Source organism: Sciurus carolinensis, chromosome 5, assembly GCF_902686445.1.
Source record: "Sciurus carolinensis chromosome 5, mSciCar1.2, whole genome shotgun sequence".
NCBI lineage: Eukaryota > Metazoa > Chordata > Mammalia > Rodentia > Sciuridae > Sciurus > Sciurus carolinensis.
In genome coordinates, this window is record NC_062217.1 from 152422814 (window position 1) to 152435430 (window position 12617).

The window sequence follows — 12617 nt, forward strand, 5'->3', positions numbered from 1 at the left end:
GACTAACTTTCTGTTACCCAACTGGCACATCTGGGCATGAGATGTAGGAGGTTGCAATAAAACTGAAAGGGCAGAGGAGTTAACATGCTGTGCATCAATGGGGTACAGGAGTCAGCCAATAAATTCTTGTCCCTTCTTCTCCCCTTCACGCACTGCCTGGGGACAGTCTATATTTATAGTGATTCATAGAGCATCTATGAAGGTCACTTTCAAGTAGAGTAATCAATTGCACATGGTACCTAGTGGTGGCTGCAAATTAATTCCCCCTCATATTTGCTCTCCTCCTTTCCTACCATCCCCCTGAGGTTGTGATTCCTATGGGTTTTGCTTCAGCTCTGCTTTCTGTGGAACCCAGGAGGAGGCATATTTTGGGACCCTTCCCACCCAGTGTTCTTCTTCCTTCTATGGCTGCTCCTTATGAATCTTCTAGGGGGTTCCTCTTCCTTGTTCAGTCCCTTCTATGGGTGTTCTAGTTTTCTTTTTAGGTGTTCTTATCTACTTGTGGCATTTGGATGAGCAATTTGCTCCAACAACCCCCCAAAAAATCTCTAGCCTTCCCTACTGAGCTCCGCTTCTGGATATCTCGTGGCATAAACACATTGTGTCCTTCAATATCTATTCTCCATTTCTTCCTCTAAGTAACAGAACCCCTGGATTTTAGCTAGGCACATGGTTGCCCACACAGTGAGTACCATGTTTCCCAACATCCCTTTGGGCTGTGGCTAAGCTGCCAGTGGGCTTAAGTGGCAATGGTGTGTGCAACAGAAAGTTTGTGCCCTTCCTTTCATCTTTTCCTCTTCTCTCTGGCTTCCCATTTTAGACTAGAGATGGTGGAATGATAAAGCAATGAGATAGTGGGAGACTGGTCACCAGCACTGAGGAGCCACCACTACTATCCATGCACAGCTCATATCCAGATGACTGCGTGTGATTAGGTTTCTGTTACAGCAAATGAGCCCCAACCTTGACTAATGCCTATCCATAAATAGACATCTCTATTTATGGAATGCACCTTCAACTCTGCTTGCCCCCCAAATGATATTTTCCCACTGTCTCTTTCAACTTCTCTTTTCCCAATATCTTTCTTCCCACTATCTTTCTGAGTAATGTCCCCAGATTGCTCAAGTCACAACTCTAGGTTTAGCACTCAACCTATTCCTCTTCCTCAGCACCACAGTCAATATTCAATCGGTCACCAGATTTTATAATGCTAATGCCTAAACGCCTCTCAAATATCCCCACCATCTCCCTCCCTCGCTCATGCCATGTTCATCTCTCTCCTGGACCAGCACAGCCTCCAGACTGATGTTTATGCTTTGTTTCCTGCAATATACCTTCTGAAATATGGCTGAAAGAAGTCTTCTTAAATGCAGATATGGTCCTGGTGCCCCCTGCTTAAAACCTTGTAACAGCTTCCCACTGCTTTCAGGATAAGGGATGTGCCCATTGGCATGTAGGGTGAATCCCCTTCCCAGAATGCCAGGAGAAACCCAGTTTAGGTCTGTTACTCTGTATTAATTATTGATAATATCCCCTTTCAATCTTGAAAGTATCCAGATTGGTACGACCAACTGTGGTCACCTATTCATAAGGCTGCTCATGAGCTGGTTGCAGACCATCTCTCCAGACCTGCCTCTCTTGTGGCTAAACTCATTTCCCCTATTATGTCCTCTTAATTAGAACCTTTTGCTTGGAATCCTCTTTCTTCTCCCCCTCTCAAGGTTGATTCCTATTCAACCGTTAGGTGTCGCTTTGAGTTGAATTTTGTCCCCCATTCATATATTGCTATCCTAACCCCCAGTTCTTCAGAATGTGATCTTGTTAAGAAACAGGGTCTTTACAGAGGTAATGCAACTAAACTGAGGCCATTAGGGCTGGCCCTTATGCAATATGACTGGTGTCCTTATAAAAAGGGGACATTAAGAAACAGACAGACACACACACACACACACACACATCACATACACATGCATATAGGGAGAATTCCATGTGAAAATAAGAAATCTGGGTGACACCAAAGATGGCCAAAAATCACAGCAAAAGTTGACGAGAGGCACGGAACAGGTTCTCTCACAGCCCTCAGAGGGAACTGACCCTGTCCACACTTTGATCTTGAAATTCTGGTCTTTACAACTTGAGGCAATGGATTTCTGCTGTTTGAGTCACCTACTCTGTGGTACTTTGCTATGGTAGGCCTGGCAAACCAAGACAGGTATTGCCCTGAACATCATCTCCCCTCCTGGGAACCTTCCCTGACCACTCACTCCATCCTCAGAGTAAATGAGGGGCCCTTCTCCACGCTCCCATGAGACCTAAGATCATGGGGAGCTATGAAAAGGCTCAGACCCCTCCAGGTTTCAACCCCATTCAGCAATCACCAGCTGTACAAATTTAAGCAAGTAACTCATTAAAAAAATCAAACTGGGGGAAAAAAGTTCGTGTTGACTTAGTTTATGCCAGAAAGCATTTTCCAACATAACATGAACATAAAACAGACTTTGTACCTTGCTTTGACCCTTATCTGACACTCCTGGGAATGGAACTTTGTTCTCCTAGTGTCCTGATTGCCAGCCCCCATGTGATAAAGGCAGGCATGACTTTATAAGCTAGAGTTTAACTCTGGAACAGATATGATCCTGTGATTTTATTGCCTGGTAGATTAACAAGGTGCCATGGTTATAGAGACCTCTGGAAATTTAACCCTTCTTGTATCTAAGCTAGAAATTTCACTTAGTCATTTTGCTAACTTTGGTGGGGGTGAGAGCTGGGGGCTGGTTTGGGGAGAGGTTAGGGGTTAGGTCATGAAGACAGAGCCTTCCTGAAGAGGATTATCCTCCCCCGCTTTTTTTTTTTTTTTTTTTTTTTTGGTACCAGGGATTGAACCCAAGGGCACTTAACTCACATACCCAGCCTTCTTATTTTTCTATTTGAGACAGGGTCTCACTAAGTTGCATAAGGCTTCACCGAGTTGCTGAGACTGGCTTTGAAGTTGTGATCCTCCTGCCTTAACCTCCCGAGCCTCTGGGATTACAGGCATGTGCCACTGTGCCCAGCAATTGTTACCCTTATTAAAGACATTCCAGAAAGCTAGTTCATTCCTCCTACCAGGAGAGGACACAGGGAGAAGGCATCATCTATGAATCAGGAAGCAGGCCCTCACCAGACACAGAAACTGCCAGTGTGTTGATCTCAGACTTTCTACTCCCCAGAACTGGGAGAAATAGATGTCTGCTGTTTATAAGCCATCCAGTCTATGGTACGTTGTTACAACAGTCTAAATGGACTGCGACAGGAACCAGCTTCTTTTGTCTTCCTGCTGATTCCGTTATTAGTTTCGAATAATACGAAACTTCTCTGCATGCTCACAGTCTGTTTGGAAAAAATCGACTTTATGTCTAACCTCTCTGAAGATCTCTTTCTTTAAAGTGAGAACCAACCAGTGTGAGTGTCCCATGGGTTTTCGTGAGGATTAAATGACTGACCCATGTGAAATCTCATTCTCTGATGAAACTGGTGATGAGCAGAGCAGTGGAGCTGCTGTATGCCTTTGCTGATGGACCCCAGATGTCCCCCATGCCCCCAGCCTGTGACTATAGCATGAGGTCACTCTCTTCTTCCTTTGAAATGTATTTTTTGAAATTCTCATTTTTTTATTATACAAATAATACATGAATCCACTGTGCTCTCTTTAAACATTAGAATGTAAAGGTGAATTCTCCTTAGACATAGTTCCTTCCAGGGGTTAAATCAGGGTCCAGTCGAAGCGTCATATCTGTTCCAAAGTTCAATTTATAAAGTCACACCTGCTTTTATTACATGGAGATGTCAATCAGGATACTGTGATAACAAAGTTCCATTCCAAGGAGTGTCAGATAAGGGTCAAAGTAAGGTAGAACAAAGTAAGGTCTAAGGTAGAACATAAGCCTTATTTTGTTCCAATAAAATGTTATGTATTCATTTTGGTGACCTGCTGTCACCAGGGTGCATCTGCCTCCCTGTTCATCTTATAGCTCCCTCTCGTTTGGCCAGCTCTGCTCACATGCTCCTGTGCTGGTGCCCAGCCTCAAGGAGAATCTCCTCATGAGAGAGTCATCTCTGGTCTCCCTTCAGCATCTGCCCTGTCCTCCTCTGCTCTCCTAACCCCTGCTCTCTTGTCGCTCTCCTCCAACACAGACTCCTAAATAGACATTTTCATGAATATTGAGATGTGCAAAAAATAAAGGGGAATGGAAGGGTGGGGGAGAGACACTGTCTGCCCTAAGTCTCAGTGCCACCTCAGTCTATCAAAAACGCCCCACCACCTATTACAGAAGTCTCAGCTTCCCCACCATGCTGGAAGATGCCTAAGACAGGAGACATTTCATACCCAGCAGAAATCAAGGGATAAAGACTTACTGGATAACTAATCCAGTGAGCAAATGCTACTGCCAACAGGGCCCAGGAAGTTAGTGTAAATGAATAAAATGTCTTGAATGTGCACTTCTAGGTTAGGGCATTGCAAACTCTTTCTATAAAGAACCAGACAGTAAATATTTCAAGTTTTGCAGTCCAAATGTGATTCCTATAAGAATACAACTCTGGGGTTGTAGAACAAAAGCACACATAGACAATATGTAAGCAAATAAGCATGGCTATGTTCCAATAAAACTTTATTTGTAAAAACAAATGGAGAGCCATACTTGGCTTATGGGCCATAATTTACTGGTCCCTGTTTGATGTGTGGAAGCCACTGTGACCTTCTAAAAGAGTGAGCAACCACACACAATAGCCCATATAGAGACTACTGTCCTATGGGAACACAGGTCCAGAGTTGGCTGTGTTCAAGATAAGCCAGATAGATAAATTTTTTTCTGAAATTTCCCAATTTATGAAATATTTTGTGGTCCAAAGAAAACATACTCTGGTTCAGAATTAGCCTAAAGATGATGACTTTTTAATCTCAGGCTTAAATAAATAAATACCATGCAATGGAACTTGTTAGATATTGTGCATACTTAGTGAATCTTGGAAAATATTTAGTATATATCATTATGTCCATTTTACAGAGGAGGAAATTGAAGCTCAGCCTCTCAAAGATCACACAGCTAGCAATCTGTGGGGCCTGGATTCAGGTCCATGTCTGTTACTTTAAATGGCCTGTTCATTCCATTTCAGTGCTATTTTTAGCATTCACAGGTTGCACTTGTGCAAGACAAGTTAGTCTTCTGCTTTTGGAACTATCAGAACCTTTGCCCTTGTCTTCTCTCCCCAGGTGCTTTCTGTCCTGAATTGTAAGCAAACATATTTCTGTTGGTAAAGTCACTCACTTTGCTGTACTTTCTGACAACAGCCCCATCAAGTTAATATGAAGATAAATCAAGTATGGGACATCTATACCACGGACTAGAAAGGAACAACCTTTGATACACAGCAGTAGGGGTGAATTTCAAAGCAACTATGCTGCGTGAAAGAAGGCAGACAGAATAGATTATACACTCTATGATGCCTTCTATGTGAAATACTAGAAGAAGCAAATAATCTAGAGTGATAGAAACACCTCAGTGGTTTCCTGGGGGCGAGGCAGACACAGGGATAAGGATATATACTGCAAGAACCAGTAAGGAGGGTCTCAAGGAGCACAAGAAAATTTGGGGGGTGATGATGGATACATTTATTGTCTTGATTATGGTGACAGCTTCATGGGTGTGTACATAATCAATATTGTATGCTTTACATATGAGCAGTTTGTTATACATTGATTATAACTCAATAAAACTGTTCTGTAAAACTCTACATAAACTAAACACACATAGCTCTCTGAATCTAGATTCTTATATTTTTGTATAAGAAATGCTGATAAGTAAGGGCATCCTCAGTCATTTCTGGAACATTTTGTCCTTTCCCTTAATAAGACAATTTTCCCCATGAATGGTTTATATCATGATGAAAGAGTGAATGCAGCCATGAAGTTGGCCATGTGAGATGAGCCAGCATGGACCAGAGGTGTGTCTAATCCACAGGCAATTTCTATGAAGGTGGCAAATGCAGGATTCCGTTCTACTCTCCCAGCGTATAATTGTTCTAATGTCTCCACAATTACTTCAAATGGAGCTCTAATCAGAGACCATCTCAAACTCAGCATTAGCTGAAAACACGCTAACAGCTCAGCAGTATCATTTATGTTAAGAAAAGGTGAATATACCTATACACATTTATAAGAATATACTTATACGTACTTATATTCTTTACCTGATAGAGGAAATATTGCAGCATCTTAATAAAAAGAGAAAGTCAATCATTAAATGAATTCTCGTATAGTTTTTTCTCTGCCTAATTTTATGCCTAAACATAACAAATATATCAGACCTCACAATCAGGATTTTTATTTATTCCATTTTTCCTTGTTTCAGATTCTCATGTGTATTTCCTCTGATAAAATCCAGAAGGAGAAGACTCAAATGTAATCCAGTGAAAGGAATTCTGCAGGATGCTGAAACTTACCAGAGGGCCAGTTCAAATTCTGGAAGAGAGGAGTAACTAGCCAAGTAGGTACCACAGTAACTGAAGGCAAGTAAAGTGTAGTCCAGAAGAATGTTGCCTAAAATAGAAAATCCATTACAAGGATTTGGTTGGCATGCTGGGATTAACTATGGTCTTACAGCTGTTTCCCTTTTCTAGCAATTCTCACATAATTCTAAAGCATTTAAACAACTGGAGTGAGAGATCCCCTGACTGACTTCTAAGATTGCGAACAGAAAGTTAAGAGCAGAGTTAAGATGAATTTTTAAAAGATATTAGAATGAATTAAGACCAAAAGTCACTGTCTCTAGACTTGACTGCAGAACAGAGGATACTGCACCAGAAGTGTCCCAGCATGGTCTGAAATAACCCAAGAGCCATGAAATATCCCATCAATCCATGAGACACTATAATTACACCAGTTATTCAAATTTTACCTTGAGGGGTAGTAACAATTCTAGCTTATTTCCATGTTCTGTTCTGAGGTCATATCCAGCCCCTCAGTTTTATATTTTCCAATTCTTGGAACTACAAAAACCTCTGTTCTGATTTGTACATCAAGTTAAAGAAATATAACTTGACCTGGGCGTGGTGGTGCATACCTGTAATCCCAGCGATTTGGGAGGCGGAGGCAAGAGGATCACAAGTTCAAGGCTAGCCTCAACAACTTAATGAAATTAGAAAAATTTTTAATTTATTTTTAAAAATGTCTTAGTAATAATGTGTTTAAAATGTGCATCCTGGGGATGCTGGGAAAGGCAGTGTCTGTCTCTGCTTCCCAGGATTGGGGTTCTGATTTCCTCTGCTTTATCTACTCTTCTTCAGGTGGTTTTGCAGGTACAAGTTTTGCCTGTGCTCTGGTCTGCCTTTATTTTTATGTCTCTATCATTTAGTTTATGTATTTTTAATGATCCCGTTTCCAACGTTTTTGTCCTTCTCATTTTACCTGACCATAATACAATCCTAAAATGTAACTTTGCCATTAATTGAACCTATTTAGCATAGTCTAATTAACAAAGAAAGCAACATGTACTTATGGAGCATCCAATGAGAAACTAAAAATAATTTTTCTGTGGATGAGACCTTAATAGAATGATTGCTATATAGACATTTGCCTCTGATAATTGAAGAGTTTTTAAATTGTATGCATATTTTAAATGAAAGATATGATTTTTGAAGAAAATACCAAAAGAAAAAAATAAAACCCTAAGGAGAAAAATATATTCTCTGTGATCCTACCAGCAAATTTGGAAAATTTCTGATATTTTCCTCTATATATTCACTTATAAACTACAAACAAATACATGTTCTTTAAAGTAGCTTTGGTTTTTGTAGCTATAATCTTGGCTCATGTATTATATATAATAAATGCTCCATTTAAAAATGGAATTTGGTCATACATACAGTTGATTCCTATTGTTTTTTTGTTCACATTATGTGAGCATTTTATCATTTTATTAATGTTTCTTTAAAAATGTAATTCTTAATGCTGTGATAATACCCTTTCGTGGGATGTTTTAACTTATTTAACCATATCCGTTATGCTGGGCATGTGGGTTGTTTTCCATCTTTGGCTATTATGCCAGTGCTTTAAACTCCTTTGCACAAATCTTTTACCATATTTCTGATTACTATATTTCCTTAAAATTGAACTCTATTTCTTGTAGACAGCATAAATAAATATTCCCCAGAAAGACTCTATCAGCTTATATTCCCACTTTTGGCAAACAAGAATGCCATCAACTTCACTGCACTCTGCCTAGCAATCTTACTCTTTAAAAAAATGTGTCCTTGATTGGCATAAAAATAGTACCTTGATTTAAACTACACTTTTTAAAGTGAATATCGAGATGGGACTTTTTTTGATGCCTTTGGTCATTTGTAATCTTTTGTGGAGGCAAGTTCCTTTTCCATCTTTTTCCAGAGATGTTTGTCTTTTTACTTATAGTTTCATAAATTCCCTGAAAATATTTGATCATATTGTTCCAAATATTTTCATCTGTCAGTTGTCTTTTTATTTTGCATGGTATTTTTGATGTTCAAAAAGTTTTAAAATTTGTATGTAATTAAATATGTCAATTTTTTATTTTTAAATTTTATTTATTTATTTATTTATTTTGCAGTGCTGGGGGGAGGGGTTGAATCCAGGGACTTGTGCTTTCGAGGCAAGAACTCTACCAACTGAGTTATATCTCCAGTCCAAATCTTTTTTATTTTTAATTGTGTTTGTGTAGTTTTCCCCCGATCCTGAAATCATTTTGTGTTCTACCATATTTTCTTCTACTTTTCAAATGGATTTGTTTATACTGAATGCTCATTTTTATGTGATAGATGCTTTAATATATAGCATAGCATAAGAATCTGATTTGATAGTTTTGTTCAAATATTGCTTTCTGAACATCATTGTTGAATAATCCACATCCTTTTTTGTGTGAGAGTTTCTTTCACCATATACTTAGCTTCACTAGATCTTGCCTGCAGGCATCTTAATCCTTTTATAGACCTGTACCAATAGCATGCTTCTAAGTACTATAGCACCGAGATGCTACTAAGACCCTCTGCCTTGTCACCGTTCTCTTTCAGATAATACTCTTTTCTTTTTCCCCACATTGACTTTGGATCATTGAAGTAGTCCTTGCTCTCTAAAATAATATAAACCTATGAATTACTTTCTGTGACAAATATTAGAAATATATTCATTTATAATAACCAAATTTTCCAGCCAGGAATATGTCCCTATGGAGTTAAATACTTGAGTGATTGTTATTTTCTTCATCTAGTTCACTCATTGTGTCTTTGGATTATTTCTAAGTATTTAAATCTTACACTTGCATGGATATTTATTTTGAAACCATCTTACTGAGAATTCTTTTATTGGTTCTAGTAGACTATTGCATTACTCATAAGCTGCTTATCCATAGCTATATTTTTTTGAGTTTTATATTATGTCGGATTGACTAGGACTTCCAGGTCAATAATAAATAATGGTGGTAATAACAGTCATGCTTGATGACTTATTCATATTTCTATTGTGAATTCTTTTAGGGCTTTGTTATTCAATATGTATGTTGGTCACCGGTTTGAATTAACTTCTGATTGCTTGCACAGGCCTACAGACAAATGAATAAACTGAGGAAAATTTAAGGGTGAAGGGCAGTAATTGTTCACATGGACAGTTCCTAACATGTGAATGGATTATGTTTAAAAAGTTATCTTAACCTGTTGAGAACACAGACACATTCACCCACAAATAAAATGTTTTAAATAAATGTTACCATACCATTTTCTGATGTCACCCAAATACTCATTCAACTTACAAGGTTCCAGAACTAAGGCCAGCCTTAAGCATGAACGTTCTGACCATGGTGTGTTAAATGTGAGAAGTGTTATGTGGAGGATCCAGGAGATGTGCAGCAGTTCAGTCTTGGTCAACTGTATCCATGAATAAGTCAAGAATAGGTCAAAGAGTAGGTAACATTGATGAACACTGTGTGTGTGTGTGTGTGTGTGTATGTGTGTGTGTTTCATTATTGCCACAACCTTAATATTAGATACTACCTTTATCCCTATTTCATGAATGAGACTTGTCCTTATAAATTATATAAACATCAATTCACCTGAATTTTCAATAAATCATTAGGAAAGAAAAAATCATTGCTCTGAAAAAGGACAGTCTTCTAGCCCAGTGCTTCTTGAAGATTCATGTGCATGTGATTCACCTGGGAAGACTTGTTAAAAATGCAGGTTCTGATTTGGTAGGTCTGGGTGGGAGCCAGTTTCTGCAGTTTTAAATGGATTTCTGGGTAGCACCAATATTGATGGCAAGCAGACCACATTTTGAATAGCAAGGTTTCAGCCCACTTAAGCATTTAGTGTTCAGTTTGGTTTCTTCTACTTAAAACAAAAACCTTCAAAATACAAACTACCTTCATTTATGAGAACTAGATTTGGTCACATATTATAACAAAAATCCTTTAGTTATGCACACAGGAAGTGTCCCCCAGGATACCTTTTAATTTGGTCCTTCTGGTCAATCCAGGAAAGTTGTATATGTAGATGTTGGGTTTTAGCTTCCGGTCAGAAAAAGCCACAACTTCATAAGGAATGTTAGTTGCCACGACGCCCACAATTCCATTAATACACTGGAGTACAGTCTTTTTCTTGGTTTCAATATTAATAAATATCACATAATTCCCACTAGGGTAGCAAATGGTGTCTTCGTTGATAAAATGAACATCCTGCTTAGGGAATCCTTGCACCCATCTTTGGGAAGAGATATGTCACCATCAATATAATACATTTCAAATAATTTTCCTCTCTTTAACAAAGCAAACAAAAACTTATCAAAATCTTTGAAACACATCTATTTTCATTCCCTTCCTATACAATAATTTGAAAGATTAAAAAAGAAATATGCACATCTGCTAGCTTTGAGAACAGTTCTCAAGAACCTTTTATAGATAATGTTTTCAGTTAAAAAAAAAAAAAAAAACCCTCTCTGAATAAGCCTAAGAAAATCTCGGGATTTCTGGGGTCTTCTATACTTGGAAGAGAAAATGTGGAAACAATACAGAGGAAAAAGAGCTTGATTCTAATAGAAAACAAGGTGCATCCTGGGCCCTTCTTTTATAATCATTCGATTCTAAAACAAACTTTTAAAAAAACTTGGGAGTAGTGCAGCATGCTTTGTGGTTTTAGCATAAGTAGGAAAATTGCTTCTTTACATAGATGAAGAATATGCAGCCACAATTTAGACCTAAAAATACAGATAAGTGAAGAAAACAAGAAAGAGTGTGGTCGATGTAAATGAAAGGTTAGAACATAAAAGGAATTTACTTTTCAGTGAGGAGTGTGTGGTAGGTATATGATAAAGTCTGAGATAAGAGAGATTCTATTTTTATTTAAATATTTAAGATACACTTTAAGACGCAGTGAAGGCAAGTGAAGGACGCTGGTTTCTCCTCAAGGAATAGGAGATTCAGCAGGGTTGACAGAGGCTGCTGTATGGAACTGAGCGCAGGTAACAATGCAGGCGAGGAAGAAATACCACCTGCGTCTATGCAACGCTTTGTGCTTTTCAAGACCAGTTATTAGTCAAAAATCAATCCCAAGTTAGTGGATGAGAGAAAGCAGGAATTGACGTTGTCATTGGGGAGGGGGAATCGCCAACTACTGTAAGAACGGAATGGGGGCTGTCGGTGGGATGTGGGGCCAGGGGATATGTCTGAAAGGCCAGGGGAACCAGGTCACTGCAGGGAACACTGAACCAAAGAAACGAAGCAGACATGAAGGGTAGTGCATAGAAACACAGGGTAAGCGCGCAAGAGTCGGAATCGCAGAATAATGGGACCGGTGTTGGGGAGGCGGGTGCGGGAAGTCGCCAGGAGACTGGCATTGAATTAGGGGGAGGAGGAGCGGTCACCAAAGGTCACACAGGAGTGAGTCTGCGGGAAGGGGTGCAGGTGGCGGAGAAGAAGGCGAAGTAGCGGGGAGAACGTGTCTACAGAACGCCGGGAGCAGAGGCAGGGAGGGCACGTAGGTCAGGAGTTTCCACAAGACTAAGTTCTGTCCAGGGCAGTGGATGCCGCACCTCACCGACAGCGTCGCGTTGCTGGTGGCGGAGGCAGCGTAGGGAGTCTCCTCTCGCTCCCGGTTTTGCGCCATGGGTCTCGTCCCGGCGGTGGGCAGCAAGCGCCAGACCGGCTGGAGTTTTTAACGGTTACTCTGCTGTGGAGGCTGCGAGGCCGAGAAACCTCCACTGTTTACACCCGTATCCAGGAGACCGTCGCCCTGCGCCCATTGGCTCTGCCCTTTGCCGGGCTGTCTATGGAGCCAAGCGGATTGGTGAAAGTGCTTCTGCGTTTCTGCCAATGGGCGAGCGGCGAGCGAAGCGAAGGGCGGGCCCCTGGGAAAGTGCTGAAGTGGTCCGATCCCGGGCAAATAATTAACAATATTAATAAACGCCAAAACAGCTATTATTTTGAGTACCGACCATGCCAAACTTTGTTTCGAGCGCCGTACAGGCAACATTTCATTGAATCTTCATAGGCCCCATCAGTCCCACATTACCCACAAGGAAAGTGAGAAGTCATTCGCCCAAGGCTAAAAACTGGGTGGGA

The 12617-nt window shown here is 40.0% G+C and overlaps 1 protein-coding gene across 4 annotated transcripts in view; it reads right to left on the minus strand.

The window, feature by feature from the left end:
• Window positions 1-12248, minus strand: part of Cfap43 (cilia and flagella associated protein 43) — an 88063-nt gene extending 75815 nt beyond the window's left edge. For all 4 annotated transcript variants that reach the window (XR_007108885.1, XR_007108886.1, XM_047554495.1 and 1 more), the window contains exons 1-3: window positions 12089-12248; window positions 10508-10761; window positions 6481-6577 (exon numbers count right to left, since the gene is read on the minus strand). Coding sequence is in view for 2 of the 4 variants with exons in the window: in XM_047554495.1 (XP_047410451.1) it covers window positions 6481-6577; window positions 10508-10761; window positions 12089-12162 (425 nt within the window). In the remaining 2 variants the exon portion in view is untranslated. The remainder of the gene's footprint in view (window positions 1-6480; window positions 6578-10507; window positions 10762-12088) is intronic.
• Window positions 12249-12617: the final 369 nt, after the last annotated feature.